The 20,747-nt window shown below is 39.1% G+C and overlaps 1 protein-coding gene across 1 annotated transcript in view; it reads right to left on the bottom strand.

The window, feature by feature from the left end:
• Positions 1 to 20,747, bottom strand: part of zgc:154142 (uncharacterized protein LOC555481 homolog) — a 74,290-nt gene that overhangs the window by 46,190 nt on the left and 7,353 nt on the right. Inside the window, exons 2-5 of the mRNA XM_036574993.1 lie at positions 17,008 to 17,144; positions 13,450 to 13,543; positions 2,974 to 3,114; positions 2,452 to 2,549 (exon numbers count right to left, since the gene is read on the bottom strand). Coding sequence (XP_036430886.1) covers positions 2,452 to 2,549; positions 2,974 to 3,114; positions 13,450 to 13,543; positions 17,008 to 17,144 — 470 coding nt within the window. The remainder of the gene's footprint in view (positions 1 to 2,451; positions 2,550 to 2,973; positions 3,115 to 13,449; positions 13,544 to 17,007; positions 17,145 to 20,747) is intronic.

Raw genomic sequence — 20,747 nt, forward strand, 5'->3', positions numbered from 1 at the left:
ATAACTTACGTAGCTACAATTAACCATCACTGTAAATATCTAATTAACTTCTATATAAAGTTAAGATCCCCTGAATAGACTATTAAATGAAATAAGCTTGATATTAAACCAGAGGAAAAACAATTACATCAACAGGTTGTCGGTGTATCACCACACGGCCATATCTACACATAGACATCACACAAACAATAAACATCACACACATGAGCGTGGATTGCTGTGTTCCCTCTGTTAATCATATCCTGCTTTCTGAGTGCAATATTCTTTAAATAGTATCATGCTGCACAGTATCTTTCATAAACTGCTACTCTGTAGCTAATGGTACTGAATGCAGTCCAGCAGCGACGTTGACCGCCCTAAAATGGTGGCGCCATTGACATGACTGGCTGGACCCGGCATCCAGGCATGTATATCTATGAGCATACAGTGTCAGAAACCACATAAGCAATCTTTGAGATTACCAACTCCTCAGTGCAATTTAGGGCACATGCCTGATTATTTAGGCATGCAGATCATTTATTGGACGATGATAACCTGCTAGGTGCTACCCTTATTTAGCCGCTTTAGCCTCATACCCCCAGACATCAAGCATGTTAACTTGATTTTTTTTCTTCTGGACTATTCATTTATACTAATGCCTTCTAGCCCTGGTCCTGAAGTTTTCTTTCACTAGTCAAAACACTCGACTCAACTTACCCACTGAAGTGATGATGTTAGAGCATAAAAACAGCAAAATCTACAATTAAATGAGGCATCAGGACCTGAACTGGGAAAATTTGGCTTGACAAAAGGCACTTTCTGGTCTTAAAGGAGTCATTGCTCATAAAAACGTACTGCAGGAGGTCGTTTTGAGCATCTTTGACTTTATCAGTAACCTTTTGCACTAAGAACTTTGCAAACTGTATCACATTAGTTTTTGTGAAAGACTTGCAGGCCTGTAGGTCAGACACTGAGCAGATGCTCAGTCGTCTCAGCCAGCAGCGGTGACGAAACGTCCTGCTCAGGGCCATGACAACAGCGATCTGTCTGCATACAACACATCTCACCTGGGAACTGAACACAGCGCTCAATGATTGCTGGGCCATTACCTTAATCACTAAACCAATCTGCCTTCCATTTACTCTGTCTCTCTCTCTCTCTCTCTCTCTCTCTCTCTGTCTGTCTGTCTGTCTCAAGATTCAAGGTTTGCTTTATTGACATGACAAATTTTCATTTGTATTGTCAAAGCATTGCAGCAAATAACTGAACATATATAATAAAGTAAAATGTTCTCTCTCTCTCTCTCTCTCTCTCTCTTTCTCTGTCTCAGACTCTCTCTTTCTCTCTACCTCTCTATTTTATTCTTTCTTTCTCTTTTCTCACTCTCTCTCGCTCTGTCTCTCTGACTCTTTCTCTCTCACTCTACATCTCTATTCTATTCCATTCTATTCTATTCTATTCTAATTCTTTTCCTGACTCTCTCTATATTCTCTTTTTCACCTTTTTTACCTTTTTTCTCTGGTCGTTGCTGTCTCTCTCTCTCTCTCTCTCTCTCTCTCTCTCTCTCTCTCTCTCGTATAAATGTCTGCTCAGTTCTAAAACAGTGACAGTAGTAATTCAGATGATCTTTCTTTGTGTGTGTCCGTACGTTGTTGTGTGTCTGTCTGCTGTGTTGGAGGTTGACAGGCTGGCTGTAGATTAGCGGTTTTCGGCTCTCCGCCCGACCAGATGGAGCTGCTGAACGACAGGGAGGGTCCTAAGAATCTAAACTCCATAATCAAACACCCTCCTGTCAGAACAGCTCATCAATTCTCATCACGGCTTCACCCCAAAGCTTTTCCCTCTCCTCCGGCTGCTCTGTGGCCGAAGCTGAGTGAAATAGCTAATCAGTTTCAGCGTGCATGGCCGCTGGGCAGCAGCTTTCACTCAGAGAGCAAACTTTCTTTTTGTAGTGACTATTGTGAGGTTAGAAAAGCCTAGAGAACATTCAGTGTCATGAGAATTTGTATGTGTATCACATGTAATCAAGCCAACATTAACATCAGAACAAATTCACTGTTGTCCAACTTGCCTACAACAGGATAGGCCAGTTTGGTAGTGCAGCATTTCAAACTTCAAACTGCAGATTGCCGTAGTTTCTTATTAGGTGGAACGGAATTCTTATGGAATATTCTGTAAATCACGTCCAGCCTGGCAACAGTTGCTATGAAAGAACACATTTTTGGGCAGAGCATGATGTTGCTCTCATGCTGGAGATCAGGCTGAAGGCAGAAGGCAACAGTAAAGAGGCAAGACAGAGAGATAAAGATAGGAGAGAGAGAGAGAGAGAGAGGGAGAGAGAGAGAGGGAGAGAGAAAGAGAGAGAGAGAGAGAGAGAGAGAGAGAGATAGACAAGGAAATAAAGTGTGAAAAGAGAAGAGCAGATGGGGTAAAGAGAGAGGCTCTATAGGTTATGTGGTTAAATGAGTGTACCTGGTAGAGCACACCGCTCTCATAGCTCTGTTCAGGAAAGCCAGGGGTCATCAACTCCCCACGGTCACCCTGCAGGACACCACCAGCACCAACTATTTCTGGAAAGAGAGAGGCAGAGACAGAGAAGGATAGAGAGAGTGTGTAAAGGGTAAAGAGAGATAGAGAAAGAGAGAGAGAGAGAGAGAGAGAGAGAGAGAGTAGAGAGAGGGAGGTTAGCTGGATGACACTCGTGGGGATATTTTTCTCTCCGCCCCTCTCTCTCCTCGTCCACTCTTGTAGCCCCTCGGTTTCTAGGTCAAACACAGCGAGTGGCACATTATGTCCCCCCGCTTCCACTCTCGTCCCGCAGAACAAGATTATTTTATTCTTATCTTCACGCAGACATAAAAGGATCGTTCAAAATGGCAGCAGGTGCAGCTGATATTTCACACTGAAAATCTTCTTTTGTGTCCGCCAATAGCAGCATGGTTATTCGATTGAGCAGACATTATGTAATGTCTTTATTATTAACACTGTTATTACCTGTAACCGCCTCGGGGTCCACTGCGCGGTACATGGCTTTGAAGCCTCTGTCCGTCTGTCTGTCATTGGTGTCGAAGTAAACCACCAAACTGTTTCCCAGAGACACGACCGGCTTTGGCTTGGAATGACCGCAGTACTTCCCTGCAGGAGCAAAACGACCGATCATTAGAGACGGTGCAGATACTTAGATGGACACTGCGTTTTAAAAGTTTGAGAAAAGCTTGTCTTTTACTTTCAAAATTACTTTTCAATGAAGCATAAATGCCAGCTAATGTGTGCTAATCGTTTGGGTATATTTAGCTTCAGCTCTCCTTGTTCATTAAAGTGTCTTCCTTGACATGAAGAGCAGGTTTTGCCTAAATGATGATTTGACAAGTTTTCATTTGCAACCTATAGTTAAAAGCACATATTAAAACTCTTTTGGCACAAGAGTGGTTGAAACACCTGAAAGTTTTGAGTGCTGATGAGTTCTGATGTAATGCCGCAGGGTAAAATTGGCGGGTTCTGGCATCATTGCCACGGCAACACTGTCACAAATACTACGTGTTGTTTTCCTCCAGTAAAACTTGACTATTTTTATTAAAGACATTTTTAAAAGCTAGGTGTAAAACAGCTTTGGAAAGAAAAGGTACATCTGTCCACCCTGTGGAAGCAGAAGTAACATTGGTAAATTGAAACCCTGCATCAGCATAAATAAATGTGATTTCTGTTTCGTGTTATGAAAAAAATATGTGAAATTAATTAGAAACAACTCAACTAATTAGAACAGAATTAGTTGAGTTTTATGGGACAGAAATTCACAATTTAGGACTGCATTGTCTTACAGTAATTTTGCATTCACTTGCAATAATCTAGCTTTTCACACTGATTTTGCTTTTCTTCACAATAATTTTGTATTCCCTCACAATAATTTTGCATTCCTTCATAATAATGTTTCATTCCCTCAATAATTTTGCATTCCCTCACAATGATCTTGCCTCCCTTACAATGATTTTGCATTCCCTCAAAATAGCGAAACCGCAGAATATGAAAGACACACAATAACAACTTTAGAACCACTTTTGGTTCCCTAAAGAACCTTTCAATAGATGGCTCTTAGAGAGACCTTTTTGTAAATGAAATGTGTGTCAGGGACAGACATGATGCTCATTAAACGACTGCAAGTGATTTATTCTGATCTCCTACTGCTACATTAACATAAAACCCCCCACTCTCCTGGACCTTTAAAGTTTCAATAAGATGAGCAAGACCTCCTTAAGATGCTCATTATAGCACTGCAGTGACTCCACTGTAGTTGCGAGGATGTTTTAATGTGGAACATTGCATTGGCCCAGAATGCCAAGTGGTGGAGACTGGCTTCTAGTTGGGGGGCCGATTTTAGGCATGACATCAAAGCGCAATCTTCTTAGCCTTGGAGTGAGGAGGACACTGCAGCTGCAGGGCGGGGGAAGTGTGTCTGTGGAGCTGTGCTTGTGTCCTAATTTGGTTGAGGACCTTGCTCTCAAAACTTTTATAAGTTGTCAGTATGGGATGGGCAATATGCGGATATGTTTTTTATTCTATTATTATTCTATATTATTATTCTCATGATACAAACTCCAAAGGAGTTGGGCCAGTAGGTAAAACACACAAAAAAAAGTAGTGATTAGCCTGTATTTGAACAAAAAAAACAGTACAAAGAAAAGATATGTAATGTTTTATCTCATTAATGTCACTGTTTTTTACAAAACTTTATTCATTCTGCCAGCAACAAGCTGCAAAAATGTTGTGATAGGGGCAATTTAAGACTAGGAATGTTGTGAAATGTATTAAAAAAACAAGTGATGCAATTAAGGAGCACTCAGGAAAGGTGTAGACCTTTATGAGCGAGGGTGGGTTGACACTTGCCACTATGCCAAAAATCCAAGAGCACATATTCCAGCTGTTTAAGAACAACACCTCTCAACCACTGTTTGCAAGGATTTAAGTATTTCACCATCTACAGTGCATAATACCATCAAAAGATTCAGAAGAATCTCAAGAAATCTCTGCGCATAAAGGACAAAGCCAAAAACCACAATTAAATGCCTGTTACCTTTGACCCCTCAGACAGCGCTGGTTAAAAAACAATATGTTTCTGTGATGGATATCAATATACAGGCTTAGTAATAAACACTGTTCATTGCTGCATCCACAAATTCAAAGTAAGACAAAGTATTCAAAGTAATATGCACAGTGGAAGTCACATATCAACAACGTGCAGAAACACTGCCGACTTTTCTGGGCTTGAGCTCATCTGAAATAGGCTAATGCACAGTGGAAACATGTATTGTGGTCTGACTGTCAAATGTTTATGGAAATCATAGACGTTGTGTTCTCCAGGCCAAAAAAATAAAAGGACCATCCAAATTTTTACAGTGTAAACTTCAAAAGCCAGGGTCTATCATGGCATGGGGGTTGCTAGTGTATAGCTTGCACATCTATAAAATCACTGTTAGCACTAAACACACTTTGGAGCAACCATGCTGCCTTCTAGATCTTTTTCAGGCACATCTATGCTTATTTCAACATAACAACACCAAGGAACATTCTGCACATGTACAGAATGGCTGCGTAATCAGAGAGTGCAGGTGCTAGACTGGCCTTCCTGCAGTCTAGAAGTGTCTCCAGTTGAAAAAGTGTGTCTAATTTAGCTCAAAATATGACAACAAAGGCCCTGTACGGTTGCATAGCTAAAGACTTGTATAATTGAAGAATGAAAAAAAATCTGCTTTCAAACCTGGATGAATTGGTGTGTTTAGTCCCCAAACCACTTTGAAGTGTTGTTAAAAGGTGATGTAACACAGTGGTAAACATGCTCCTGTTTCTTGAAATGTTTCGAGGACATCACATTTGCAATGAGCGCATTTATATTATTAAAAACAAATTTAGACTAATTATAGAGAGTCTGTAAACAACAACAGACAATGTACAGTGTGGTAACAGTGTACTGTGTAAAGATTACATTTTTCCTCCTGTTCCTTCTAAATAATATTTCATTATATTTGCATTATTATAGTTTTCATAGTCTTTTTAAAATGTGGCACAACTGTATTGCTGGTTTATTTGGTGAAGGGAAGCTTCCTCACGATGCTCAGAAAAGTTAAATATTGTGACACATATGAAAATGTCTATTGAGTTTTGTTTTTTAAATAGGGTGCACTAATCACATATTGTTATGGGCAATTCTGATTTCTTTGCAGCCAAATTGGCCGATGGTCACATTTTTGGCCAATTTTATTAGCCTTTATTTTCATCCTGAAGCTCACACTGTGTGAAGTAAACAAACGTTAAACAAAGAAGCGTGTTTTGAGTAGGGGTGTCACAACATGCATGTTAATATTAATTTTTTTATACAGGGGTTGTGAGACAGTATTTGCCTGAATGAATCGAATATAATTACATTTCATCCTATAGAATGTGTGCTATTGGTTTCTTTAGTTCTGTTAAACCAGTTGATGATGTTCCTAAAAATAAAAACCATCAATGCAAAAAAAAAACTTTGATGCACAGCTCTTGGAACTGGAGCAGGTTTGGTTAGCCTGCCTTTAGCAAGCTTATTTGCCAGCTTCTTTTTTTCCTCAGGCACAAGAGTGTAACTGCTGCACCATTTAACACACTCCAGAAATATTCAAAGGTCAAAGGAAACTATGTTTACTTTGGGTGGTTGATTAGCTAAGCTGTTTAAAATGGCAAGCATAGAGAGCAAGTTTGGCTGGAAAAAGCCAAAAGTTATCCTCGCATTCATCTCCTTTTGGGGAACACTTCGGTTTGCCAGTCGAGTACAATAATGACGAGCGAAGGGTAAGAAACTGAAAGATGACAGCATTCTGATAGTTGCTCAATGCGAATATCAAATATCCATTCTAACTAATTTGCAAAGACATCAAACAAATGTCTGTTATTGAAGTGAGGAGAAAACTCGAGTCGCAGCAGCTATATCTCCAAACTGATTTAAGCAGCCAGGAAGTGCTGATTCTGAACAAATAGCTCTGACAGGGATGCTTATTGCTTGCAAGTTACTCAGTTGTAGAGTGCTGGATTTTGCAGTCTGCTGGACGTGACTGAGATGCATTAGAAAACACTTGGCCATGCTTTATATACCCACACTAGATCTGACTATAAAATGACTTTTAAAATTCAGTTAATTTAATTTTGAGATGTAGCCTTATAGCCCACACATTTGTGTTTACTTTTATTGTTATGAGCTATAATAATACACACAGGTTTATGTGTAATAAACATCTTGAACTTTTGTTTGTATTAGTTTTAATGTTTGTTTTTTTTTTACATCTTTTAAGAAAATGACTTGTGATAATTATCCCTTCAGCAAGCACTGTTGTCTTTTTTTGGGGGGAAATAAATAAATAAATAAATAAATGTTATGTTAGCATTACTTTTCTAATTCTTTATCAGAAACATATTGTGTTGGGGAAAAAACAGCTATGTGTATCACATGAGATCTGCATATCGTTACACCCCTAGTTTCTAGTGCTTTCTACTAGCTAAAGCTGTAATATAAACACCATTATTTGTCTTTTTACAGGCAAACTGACTTTTACTTAAACACCATATCAGTTCAAACCAATGTGAAGCAAATAAAGTAGTATGTTGAAAGAAAGTGGTAGCTGGCTTTTTAGCATAATGACCATACTGATGCAGTCATGCACTTACTTGGCTCACATTATTTCTGTCATTAAACTGTGGCACAGATCAACACAAAAAAACCCAACTACTAATAATGCTTGGAGTAAATATACAATCCCTTCTTAGCCAATTCCAATCATGCATCCCTCATTTTCACCATATCGCCCACTCCAATAGTTATCAGTATATGAATATAAACTCTGAAGTGGCTTAATCCCACTCCAGCTCACACACACACACACACAGAGACACACACACACACATAGATTAGCTGACACCACGTAGTAGCTCTATTGCACTATTGAACAGTACATTTAACCTTGTACAAAACATCCAGGCCAATTCTCGTTACTTAGCCTTCTACAACCTTGTACTACATTTAGAAAATAGGAAATTTTCACTTTGCTCTGCTTGCTTTCAGTCTGGTATCTTTATAGGTACATTAGGTTTAACTGCTTTTATTCTAAACATTCTTTGATTAAAATGATGCAGAACAATGTATCAGTTTAGATGAACAAAAGTAATCAATTATTCAATACATCAATCAATTGATCAAACCAAATTTCAAAACACTTCAAATCAGCCATTTCCATTCCATCTCAGTGCAAGCCCTGTTTCAGTAAAAGAGATGGAGTGGCTGCAGGCCATCAGCAATACCCTCAGTGCACTTGCTTCTGGAACAGTCAGCACCGTATAATAAATGGTGGAAGCTTGGAAAAAAAAAGCTTGGATAGACAACAAGAAACACCAAAACTAGGCATGATGACTGCACGATTTTGACTCTTTGTCCTTTGGCAAACTTCACATGCCCAAAGAGTTCAAACCAATTGAAAGTGGACAAAGCAAAGAGAGTTTTGTGATACTTAGTAATGAGGTTTTTCATACTGGTGCCAATGGTATCTCATGGTATCTCAACTCATTAACAACAACAACAATGCCATAAACATGTCAGAGCAGATGCCATTTGCTGTCATGTGTTGTCATGACAGATATTGTTTAATAATATAACAGTGCCACGTTTCCATTACCAGTACTTGTCATGACAGATCTCACAGCAATTAATGTCATAAGAGGTAAATAGAGTACACATAGCAAAAATACACTGCCATGACAGGTTTATGGTTCTACATAACACCAAAAATCATTGTGTTATTTTTTTAATGTCAAGCTTGTAACAATAGAAGAACCCTTTTTGGTGTTACATAGAACCTTTTGCAAAAAGGTTCTATATATAACCACATACAACACATTCTCCATCAATCTGAAGAACAATTCCCCCATGAAAAGAACCATTTAAGCATATAATAGTTCTATAAAGAACTTAAAGTTCTAAGTAGAACGATTGCCTTTACTAAAGAAGCCCCAAAAATGTTTTAATAGATGGCTCTTTAAAGACATGAATGTGTGTGAATATGAATAGCCTTTAGAAGTATAATGTCCTTACAATGTAAAGGTTCTAGACCAGTTAATGGATTCATTGATCTGCTTGTTTCAATCTTATACCTCTACATCTTATTCCATCATTATTTACTCTGTAATGGTTTTGGAAACTCCTGTTATGTCACAATCATGCAGGTATGCTAGCAACACCTTAACAACAACCTAGGATACCATAGCATTGGCCTAGCAAACTCTTAGTAACCACCTAGGATTAGTACAGCAATGGTCTACCAGAACCTTAGCAACCACCTTGGACACCATAGTAACAGCCTTGCAATATCTTAAAAACCACCTTGATAATATAGCAATGGCCTAATAACACCTTAGCAACCACCTGGGATAGCACAGCAATAGTCTAGGAACACCTTACCAACCACATGGGATAACATAGCAATGGCCTATCAATACCTTAGCAACCACCTGGTATAGCATAGGAATCGCCTAGCAGCACCTTAGCAATCTCCTAGCAACTACCTGGAATTACTGTATAAACCCAATGAAGTTATCAAAAACAAGCAAAAGTGTTCTGCAATTGTTTTAACCTCTGAAGCATTATTTGCTTTGATAAGAGTCAATATAATTTGTCAAAAGACTTTCATAGCATAGCATATTAGAGTCCCCTGGAGTAGTGAACACCGATGCACAATAAGCCCATTCAACAGCTCACAGCAGTGTGTGTAAAAGCGGAGGCTGCGGGTGATCAGTACATGTGGGCAGGCATTCCCCACTGCCCACTCACAACCCTTCACTCCTCTGATTCATCGGAAAACGCTTTCACTCCTGAAATACTCCTGCTCAAGATCATTGCGCTCAGAAAAACAGCCTTGCATAATAAAATCAACAATGTCAAAAGCAGCTCTTCCTGCATTACATTAACTCCTACAGACTATATATAAAAGGTCATTGCTGCAACGGTCACCGGCTGCCTGACAGTCTACGTAATCAATCAGCATGTTCAATTGAATTCTCTGGAGCAGTTAAGCTGCAGTCGTCTCAGAGCAAAGATTTAATTAACAGAAGATCGTGCAGGAGCAGAGAAATCTAAGTAAAGCATTACTATCATTACATTACAGTCTTAAAATTAAAGGTGCCAAAAAGGCGCTTTGGATCAGTGCCATGAAAGAACAAAAATAAGGGTGTAATGATTTCTATACATATGATTTGTGTGGGTTCACGTACCAAAACAGCCATAATTATTTTTTTTCTTTCATAACATTTGTGGGGAGTTTGATACCAAAAAACAGCCATAATTCATTTTTACATGACCATTTTCCAGCCTCTCTTTATCCCTTAGAATGAAACTGGCTGTATTTTTGTTAATGTGATTTTAAGACTGATATAACATAAATGATTGGCTGTCATATATCGTGCCTCATTCAAAAAGGCAGGGGTTGAAACATTGCTTACAGCTTCAGAGTAAATGGGTGGAGCTACACTGCTGTAGGCTGAATAAGTGGATATATGCAAATGCACTGATTTTAATGACATCACAAAAATAATGACTTTAAAACAGGCTGCTTTTTTCAGGTTTGTTTTCATATATGGACTGGGGACTGCACAGTACGTTTTGAAACTTTTTGCAGCTTTTTTTTGAAAATGTTTACATTTTATGGCAAGCATTTTTATGTAAAAAAGTGAGGTAAATAAAATTTTCCATGATACTGGCCCTTTAAAACTGTATTGCCTATGTGCTGCCTATCTAGGAAACCACTGTCAGTGATCAAAACTAGGCTTCTGGTTCTATCAGAGAAAGGCTGGGAAGAGGGCGGGGCTTATCTCATACACACCCACTCTGAATTAACTGAGTTTTTTAGGAAGTTACTTACAAATTGCAGACTTTGCAATTTTGAGTGGTTTATTTTATTAGAGTGCTGCTGCAGCCAAATCAGTCTGTATAATCAGAGCTCCGTAGGAACAAGACATAAAATACCCAAAATGAAATTGAATCTTGAGAATATGCATAGTTATATCACCGGGCTAAAGTACCTTTCAACTGAGTGTTTCATTCATTAAAAGGTTCTTTAGAAAAGTGGCTTGTCTATGGCACAAGTCCAAAGTACCCTTTTTTAAGCATGTGTATGGCGTCCTGTATGTGGGATGAGTGGGATTTTAGGTACTCTGCAGGAGCTCATTTACCTCTCATTTTACTGTGTAGTATGGTTAAAATAGAAATTTCACTTATTGATATTAAATTGATTTTATAGTTAATCACACCAGGGCAGCTGGAATCATGGTTGTGGGCAGGAATTTGACCCACCACTCTTCAAAGTACTGGGGCGACAACCCACCACTGTTTGAGCTCAGGACACTTAAGTTTACATAGCGCTGACCTATAGACATTTAAAAAAAAACAAAACTAATGGTCAAAACTAATTAAAATCTCAATTTCAGCTGGAGATAAAGTCATTGTGAGTTTGTGCTCAGTGAGAGGAGCTGCAGCTCACTAATCTGGTAAAAATGCTTTTATTGTGATACATGAATGAATGCACTTAGTCACCGTTTATGTTCCTACACTGTGAATTAACTGGGAAGTCCATTTTGGTCTGTTCTTAGTCTGTTTTGATGTGTGAACAGTGGCAAAAATAACAGGTCTCAGTTCTTTTCTATTGATCCCTGCTTCAGTGCACTGCTGGTGTGAATGGATTTCATATGGGAAAATTCAACACCAGAGCGCATTGCTTTACTCAGTGCTCCAGCACTGTACTGTCTGCATAATCTGCCTGTTTAACATTTTACTCTTTACAAACGCTCATATTATTCCTGCAGAATGAGCTGCAGGTAATAATAGCAGAGCAATAAAAAATAGCAAAGAAATGCCTTTGATTTCTGCCCACTTATTTTTGGCCAAGCATCAGCGACCTGCTTCTTTGATTGTGATAAACATAGACGTTAATTGTCTAATCTTTTGTTTTTTCTGCTTTCATAGTGGTAAAAATTAGTGTAACAGGGTGCTTGTATCCCTGCGAAAGATCTGATAACCAAAACATGTGTTTAATTTGGTGCACTTTAGCCTTGCAGTATAAATCCAACCAGATACAGCAACACAAAAACCCAAACTCTGGTTTGTACATTGGCTTTGAACTGGGTGCCTTCACCTTTAAACATAAACTGTATCAAAGATGTTTCATTCTGAGACTAGCTAGAGGATAAAGCCACAGTGGACCACTGATTATGACCAATGCAGCTACAGGCCACCACAACGTTAATATGCCAGAAGTGAGGTGAGCACTTTGATGATATATGGGTTTCCTACACTTTATGGACAAAATATATTGGGAGACCTACACATTACACTTACAGGAGCTTTTATGACATCCCATTCTAAATCAAAAGGTATTAATATGGAGTCCCCCCCCCCTTTGCAGCTGTAACAGCTTCCACACCTCTGGAAAAAGATTTCTACAAGATTTTGGAGTGTGTCTGTGGGAAGTTTTGCCCATTCATCCAGAAGAGCATTTACAAGGTCATAGCATTATCCCTCCTCCACCAAACCTTACTGTTGGCACAGTGTAGTCAGGCAGGTAATATTCTTCTGGCCTTCTTGTCCATTAGACTGCCTGATAGAGAAGCATGATTTGTCATGCCACAGAATACGTTTCCACTGTTCCAGAGTTCAGTGGCGGCATGTTTTACATCACTCCATCTGACGCTTGACATTGTGCTTGTTGATATAAGGCTTGCCTGTGGCTGCTCGGCCATGGAAACCCATGCTATGAAGCTCCTGGCGCACAGTTGTTGTGCTGATGTTGATGCCAGAGGAGGTTTGAACTCAGTTATTGAATCAGCAGAGGGTTGGTGACTTTTATGCACTATGCGCTTCAGCACTCAGCGACCCGCTTTGTAACTTTATGTGGTCTGACACTTCGTGGCTGAGTTACTGGGGTTCCTAAACGCTTCCGCTTTTCAATATTACCACTCACATTTGACCGTGGAAAATCTAGGAGGGAGAAATTTTGCAAACTGACTTGTTGCAAATTTGGCATCTTATTACAGTACCAGGCTCTAATTCAGCGAGCTCTTTAGAACGACCCATTCTTTCATAAATGTTTATAAAGACTGACTGCATGGCTAGGTGCATGATTTTATACACCTGTGGCAATATGACTGAATGAAACCAGTGAATTCTCTGATTAAGTGGATAAATGAATTTGAATGTCTTTGTACTCTGCTGACCAATGAAACACACCAACACCCTTCTTGGGGACTATCAAATGTTCTGTAATCATCTCAGGTGGAGATCTCTGGGTCTCTCTGGACATGATTCTTAAATAAACATATTGTTTTGGAGACTCAATTGTGACTATGCTGTTTAACTGATTTCCTGTGTTTAGTAGAGACTGCTACCACAGTAGGTTTTTCCAGAATCCTCACCGATGATCCCCAGGTTGTCCCGGAGCGTGAGAGAGTCTGCACTGCACGTGCCTGAATCCTCCAGAGAAAAGTCTTGGAACCATAAATGGATCACCTGGAGAAACAAGAGCACATAGATTGTTCTCTTTTCTCTTGCGCTCCATTCACTCCCAAAACAAATGCTCTCTCTCTCTCTCTCTCTCTCTCTGTAGGTTTCTCTAAACAGCAGATGGATGACTTACTTGCCCCATTTGTTTGCATTTGTATGTGATGTAATCATTTAGCTTTGCTATCTGTATTTACATTTAATCACTTCATGGCTCCTTTTCTCTCTTTTGAAGACACAGAACTTTCCTTTCTATTTCCTCTCCACTGCATTAGCATAAAACCCTTTTGTTCCTGTTTAAGTAGCTCTTCTGTGCTTCCACTCCAGCTTGTTCAAACTCAGCAGCTAGGACTTAAACAAAGATGTAGGAAAAAATGAAAAATGATTATCCCAGTTCAATGATCCCTCCTCATTTTTTTGCTATATCAGGATTCATTTTACAATATTATTAACTGGTTATAAAATGCAGCATATCTCTGCAGCCCTTCATTTGGTAGCACGTTTATTTCAGTAATAGGTCTCTTGGGGCTTCAGAGGAAGAGCTGCCTCAAAGATTCAATGCACAATTATGAACAGTAGGGGATAAACTACAGGGGATAAGATGAGACTGGAAAGAAAGGATGAATATAAAAGGATTCAGTCAGTTAATCATTGCAAATCACTTTAAAATGCTACATTTAATTGCTCAGTTTAAGCTGATCTCATTGAAACCTGATGGTATTTGCATATTGCCATGATTTTTCTCATCCTCCGCTGACTAGCTTCCTGACAGTCCAGTGCATTCTCATCTTAGTGCACAATTTCTATTTATTTGCTAAGTTTAACATATTGGGAAAAATAAAACAGATTATAAAATGTGCCATAAATTTTGTACAGGACACTTTTTCTGTCATTTGTCATGTGATTTGACCAGGGCATGCAAACTTTTGCATACAACTGTATAAATCTGTATAACTGCTAAATTTTATAAGTTATAGATCAATTACTGCTAACTATCAACATCTGTAGATCTGTATATCAATCACTGCTAAGTATCAATATCTATCAATCAATTACTGCTAAGTTTCAATGTCTATAGATCAATCACTGCTAAGTATCGATACCTACAGATCAGTCACTGCTGAGTATCAATATCTATAGATCAATAACTGCTAAGTATCAATATCTATGGATTAATCACTGCTAAGTATCAATATCTATGGATTAATCACTGCTAAGTATCAATGTAACCTCACTGGGGGGAAGGAGCCGGAGCTTGTGCGGGAGGTTGAGAGGTACCAACTAGATATAGTTGGGCTCACCTCCACCCACAGTGTCGGCTCTGGAACCAAACTTCTTGATAGGGGTTGGTCCCTCTCCTACTCAGGGGTTGCACAGGGTGAGAGGCACCGGGCGGGTGTGGGGATACTCACGAGTCCCCGGCTGGCAGCCGTGCAGTTGGAGTTTGTCCCGGTGGACGAGAGGGTCGCCTCAATGCAAATTAAAATCGCAGAGAGGAAAACTGACTGTTGTGTGTGCTTATGCACCAAACAACAGGTCTGAGTATTCAGCCTTCTTGGAGCAAGTGGGACTGGATGGCCCGAAGGACTCCTGACTCAGCAGATAGGTACCGACAGGCAAAAAAGGTGGCAGCCGCAACAGTGGCAAAAGCAGGGCGTGGGAGGAGTTTGGAGAAGCCATGGAAAAAGACTTTCGGTCGGCCTCAAGGAGGTTCTGGACAACTGTCCGACGACTCAGGAGCAGTCGGGGTGGCTGCGCCCTAGCTGTATTCGGCAGGGGTGGAGAAACTCTGACTTCAAATGTTGATCTTGTCAGTCGGTGGAAGGAGCACTTTGAGGAACTCCTTAATCCAGGAGGCATGCCTCCCTCAAGGGAGTCTGGGCCAGAGGCTTCTGGCGTGTCAAGCTCCATTTCCCTGGTGGAGGTCACTGAGGTAGTTGGCAAGCTCTTCAGTGGCAAGGCACCGGGGGTGGATGAGATTCATCTGGAGATGCTTAAGGCTCTGGATATTGTGGGGCTGTCGTGGCTGGCACGCCTCTGCAATATTGCATGGGCCTTGGGAACAGTACCCTTAGACTGGCAGACCGGGGTGGTGGTTCCTATTTTTAAGAAAGGGGACCGGAGGGTGTGTGCCAACTATCGACGTATCACACTGCTCAGCCTCCCTGGGAAAGTCTATGCCAAGGTGCTAGAAAGGAGACTTCGACCGATAGTTGAACCTCGGATTGAGGAGGAACAATACGGATTCTGTCCCGGCTGTGGAACAATGGACCAGCTTTTCACCCTCTCGTGGATTGTTGAGGGGGCATGGGAATTTGCCAACCCAGTCTACATGTGTTTTGTGGATTTGGAGAAGGCTTATGACCGTGTTCCTCCGGTCAGTTAACAATGATGATGACTGCTAAGTATCAATATCTGTAGATCAATCACTGCTAAGTCTCGACACCTATAGATCAATCACTGCTAAGGTTTGATGTCTATAGATCAATCACTGCTAAATATCGATACCTACAGATCAATCACTACTAAGTATCGAAACCTACAGATCAATCACTGCTAAGTATCAATACCTATATATCTATCACTGCTAAGTATCAACATCTATAGATCAATCACTGCCAAGTATTAATATCTATAGATCAATCACTGCTAAGTATTGATACCTATAGGTCAATCACTGCTATATAGCAATGTCTATAGATCAATCACTGGTCAGTATCGATACCTACAGAGCAATCACTGCTACTGCTAAGTAGCAATAACTATAGATCAATCACTTCTAAATATCAGAACCTATAGATCAATCACTCTTAAGTATCAGAACATATAGATCAATCACTGCCTAGTTTTAGAAACTGTAGATCAATTATTGCTAAATATCAATATCTATAGCTCAATCACAGCTAAGTATCAGAACCTATAGATCAGTCACTACCTAGTTTTAGAACCTATAATCGCTGATAAGTATCAGAACCTATAGATCAATCACTGCTAAGTATCAGAACCTATAGATCAATCACTGCTAAATATCAATATCTACAAATCTATCACCACTAAGTATCAGAACCTATAGATCAATCACTGCTAAATATCAATATCTATAGATCTATCACCGCTAAGTATCAGAACCTATAGATAAATCAGTGCCACCCACTTGCCGAGAGTGTGCATGATTGGTCTTTTGAAATGAAGCCATAAACTGCCTCTACTTGTAGTTAATCAAAGCACTTCTCAATTCAAGACACAGAAAGAATCACACATGCTTCTATTTCCTCTCTACTGCATTGGCATATTTCCCTTTTGTTCTGGTTTAAGCAGCTCTTCTATATGTTTGCTCCAGCTAGCTCAAACTTACCAGTTACTGTTTAAACAAATACAGAAAAATGAAATTTAAGTGACTCTCCTCTAAAATCTAACCGAGCTTTACATTCCTTCACGCAGTTTTCTGGCTTTTCAGTCATCTGGGTCACTACCTTATTGTTTTCCACAGTGATGTGCCAGCTGCAGCTCATTCCGGTATTGTAGTTGCTTGGATAATTCCCACTGCTGAACTCCCCCGAGTCTCCGCTCAGCTGTCCCAGGCTTCCACAACCCGAATCCAATACCTCCTCTGCAGACGACAAGTGAGAAACAACAAACCGTCACTGCTGGGGCCTTGGTGAACTAATTACGCTGTAACAGCACCCTGTAGATGAAGCCTTGTTAGAGTGGTAAATGAAATCTTATCAGCAAATTATAATAATTAGCACTTTTTAAACATGCATATTGTAACTGTAATATGAAAACATCATAGCTGCCGTATTTATTTTTTTCCCTCATTTGAAAGCACAAGCTGCCCTTTATTGTGTTGGTTCATGATAAATGGAGCATTAGAAGTTGTCCAAAATTACCTGAAATAGCAGCTTATCGAAGTCATTCAGAGTAGTTACTTGTGACTACTTATATAATTATAGAGAAACTGACTCAAATTTCTTTGCAGTGTTGGTGATAGGAACCAGGGGTCATGTCTACAGTGCAAACATAGCCAATTTTGCCTCACAACACCCTGCATGTACATCCCCATATACAATTTCATGTAATAACTCTCTGTGATGTTTCTTTTAGAGGAATAAACACTTCCTATCCGTCTGGTTCCTATCACCACCACTGTGAACAATTCTGACTTGGTGTGGAATGGAGCATTTCACACCAAACCATCGTTGACATTTTTTAACCATTTAATTATGTAGAACTTTTGGAAAATCGATGGAGTTCTCCTTTATGTAAGCAAAAGCTCTAACACATTTCACAAATTCTACATAATTAAATGGCTAAGATGTAAACAAAGACATTCAGAGTGTTTGGTGTGAAATGCTCCATTCTAGAGAAAATTACAAACAAAAGATTTTGTTCTGATATTCAGTTAATACATATGCAGTAATATTACAATTAATAATATCTACTATGTAATACTAAATAATTCAGCAGATGCATAGAGATGTTTATCAGCTGGAAGGTTCTATAAAAAGTGTCACTAAACAATAACAGTAAGCCAGCTGAACTAAATAACAGCACCCTGAAATGAATGCTGCAGGACAAATGCCTGCTGTATTCATTTAATTGGCTAGTTTAGATGTCATTAGCTAGTTATTGTGAGTTTCTGCTTTCTAAGTACAACCTCATTTCCAAAAAAGTTGGGATGCTGTGCAGAATGTAAATTAAATAAAATGCAATGATGTGCAAATCATGTAAACTACATTTTTAAATGAAACTAGTACAAAGACAACATATCAAATGCTGAAACTGAGAAATTTTATTGTTTTTCGCAAAATATATGCCCATTTTGAATTTGATGCCAACAACTTGCTCCAAAAAAGTTGGGACGGGGGCATGTTTACCACTGTGTTTCATCACCTCTTCTTTTAACAACACTATGTAAGCGTTTGGGAACTGACGAGACCAATTGCTGTAGTTTTGAAAGTGAAATGTTTTCCCCTTCTTGTTTGCTATAGGATTTCAGCTGCTACTTTTCACTTCCCCTCAGTCCATTTTAAATGAGCTCAGGCCCAGAGAAGGTGGCAGCATTTCTGGATCCTGTTTATGTAGTTATGCAGTTTCTCCTTTGTGTTTCTGAGTTTTAACTTGCAGCGCCAAACTGTTTTCATAGACAGTAATTTTCAGAAGTGTTTCTGAGCCCATGCAGTGATTTTTTTTTAGCATTACATAACTTTACCAGCCTTTTGTTGCCCCCATCTCAACTTTTTTGGAACGTGTTGTTGGCATCAAAATCCAAATGGGCATATATTTTTCAAAAAATGTTCCAACATTTGATATGTTGTCTTTGTACTATTTTCAAATAAATATAGGGTATAATTGATCTTTACATCATTGCATTTTGTTTTTATTTACATTTTGCACAGCGTCCTAACTTTTTTGGAAATGGGGTTGTAGATCTACTTGCTACATCTAACTTCCAGAATGAACAGCTTAGTCTATGTAACATCTACTCCATTGGAAACACCTACCTTGTACTTCATTTACAAGGTACTTTATTACTCACTGGCTACTTTACAAGCTCCACTGACTTTATTGGTCCACTATAAGGGTGTAAAATTACAGACTACCTAGATACTTACTATCTTCTTGTCATACTCAGTCAGTCAGCGCCCCTCAAACCCATTCCTCATTGGTCAGTTTCTGACTGCAGGACTGCTGATCAACCAGGTGTTTTTGGGTGATGAACAAATTGTGAGGATTTTGGTTAGATTCAGTAATGAGAAAGGTGCTTTGGCGCTTGGTCAGACTTTGGGCTGGTTTGTCATGATTCTGGCTGGTTGAAAAAAGTATATGAAATGAATAAACTACATTACTTAATAATGCGGCTGTAATTTGAACAGAGCTAATTTCTCCTCATGTCAGCGTTTAGCCTACCAAGTTTATTATAGCAGTTTATGGCATAGATTATCCAGTTCACGTGGCATTACTGACTGCATGCTGTTCTGCAATAGTTGGAAACTGGACTAGCCTGTGATCTGTCTGGTATTGTCTAAGGTAAGCACGTTTTTAAAAATGTGTATGAGGAATAGTTATGCTTGCTATGCTTATTGCTATTAATTTGTCTTTGTAATCACATGGGCACCTGGGTGCTATCATAAACAACATCAGCAAATAAATAAGTCCAGAAGTCTAAGACTACATTGAAAATCTGAGAATTTTGTCATCTAAACCTACAAATAAACATCAGAAAGTCTTAGAATTTGAAAATTTAAGATAAAAGATTTTGGGGTCATCACTTCTACTGAATCATGTGTTCTGATGACTCTCAGGTGGACTTGACCTACTCATCATAAGCTTTTGCACAATCTTATGGAGTCCATGCCCACTTGAGTTAAATCATCATCAAAGCAAAAGCACTAAGAAATTCTGAAATTCATAAGTATCAAACATTCCAAGGATTTTACAGTTATTAAAATTGTTCTGCTGATAAAATTAGAACAAATTTGTCTTAATTTGAAAAAGAATGCAAAACAAGGTGTTACTACTGATCTCAGTAGTGTTATATAAATAAACGAAATTGTTAAATGAAGTGTTAATACTCTGAAAGCATTTGTGCGGTTTGTGCAAGCTGAGATCAACACCTATTTCAAATAATTTAAATATCTTATTTAAATTATTCATGTTCTATGTTTCTTTGTCCAGCTGGTAATGTACCCAGAAGCTAATTATTCATGCCATGTTCCTTAAACACTGTAAAATTTAGTATTATGGTTGAAATGACCTTAGACTGTTTTTGCTTTGTGCCGATTTTGAACACATTTCTGGCAGAAAACTATAGAAGCAATCTGGAGGTTGATCATTATCAGTGCAGCACACAAATGATCATGATAGTATGTGTGGTGCTGGTGTGAGATCAGATATATCAGATACAGCAGTGTTGATAGAGTTCTTAGAAACATCAGTGTCACTGCTAGGTTGAAAGTGGTCCACTACCCAAAAATATCCAGCCAAGTGCAGCTCTGTGGTCAGAAGCTGAGCACTGATGATGGGCTAGAGGATAGCTAGCACAACAGAGAAGCTACAGTCTCTAACTGTACACCAGCAATAGTGGGGTTGGTGAGTGCATATCACAAAGTAAAACAGCCTTTTCTGGACATTAAAATCATGCACTGATGGTGTTCCTGCAAAATTTGACTCATGTCAGATGTAGGATTTAACCAGCACTGCTGCTTTTACT

Source organism: Colossoma macropomum, unplaced genomic scaffold (assembly GCF_904425465.1).
Source record: "Colossoma macropomum unplaced genomic scaffold, Colossoma_macropomum, whole genome shotgun sequence".
Lineage (NCBI taxonomy): Eukaryota > Metazoa > Chordata > Actinopteri > Characiformes > Serrasalmidae > Colossoma > Colossoma macropomum.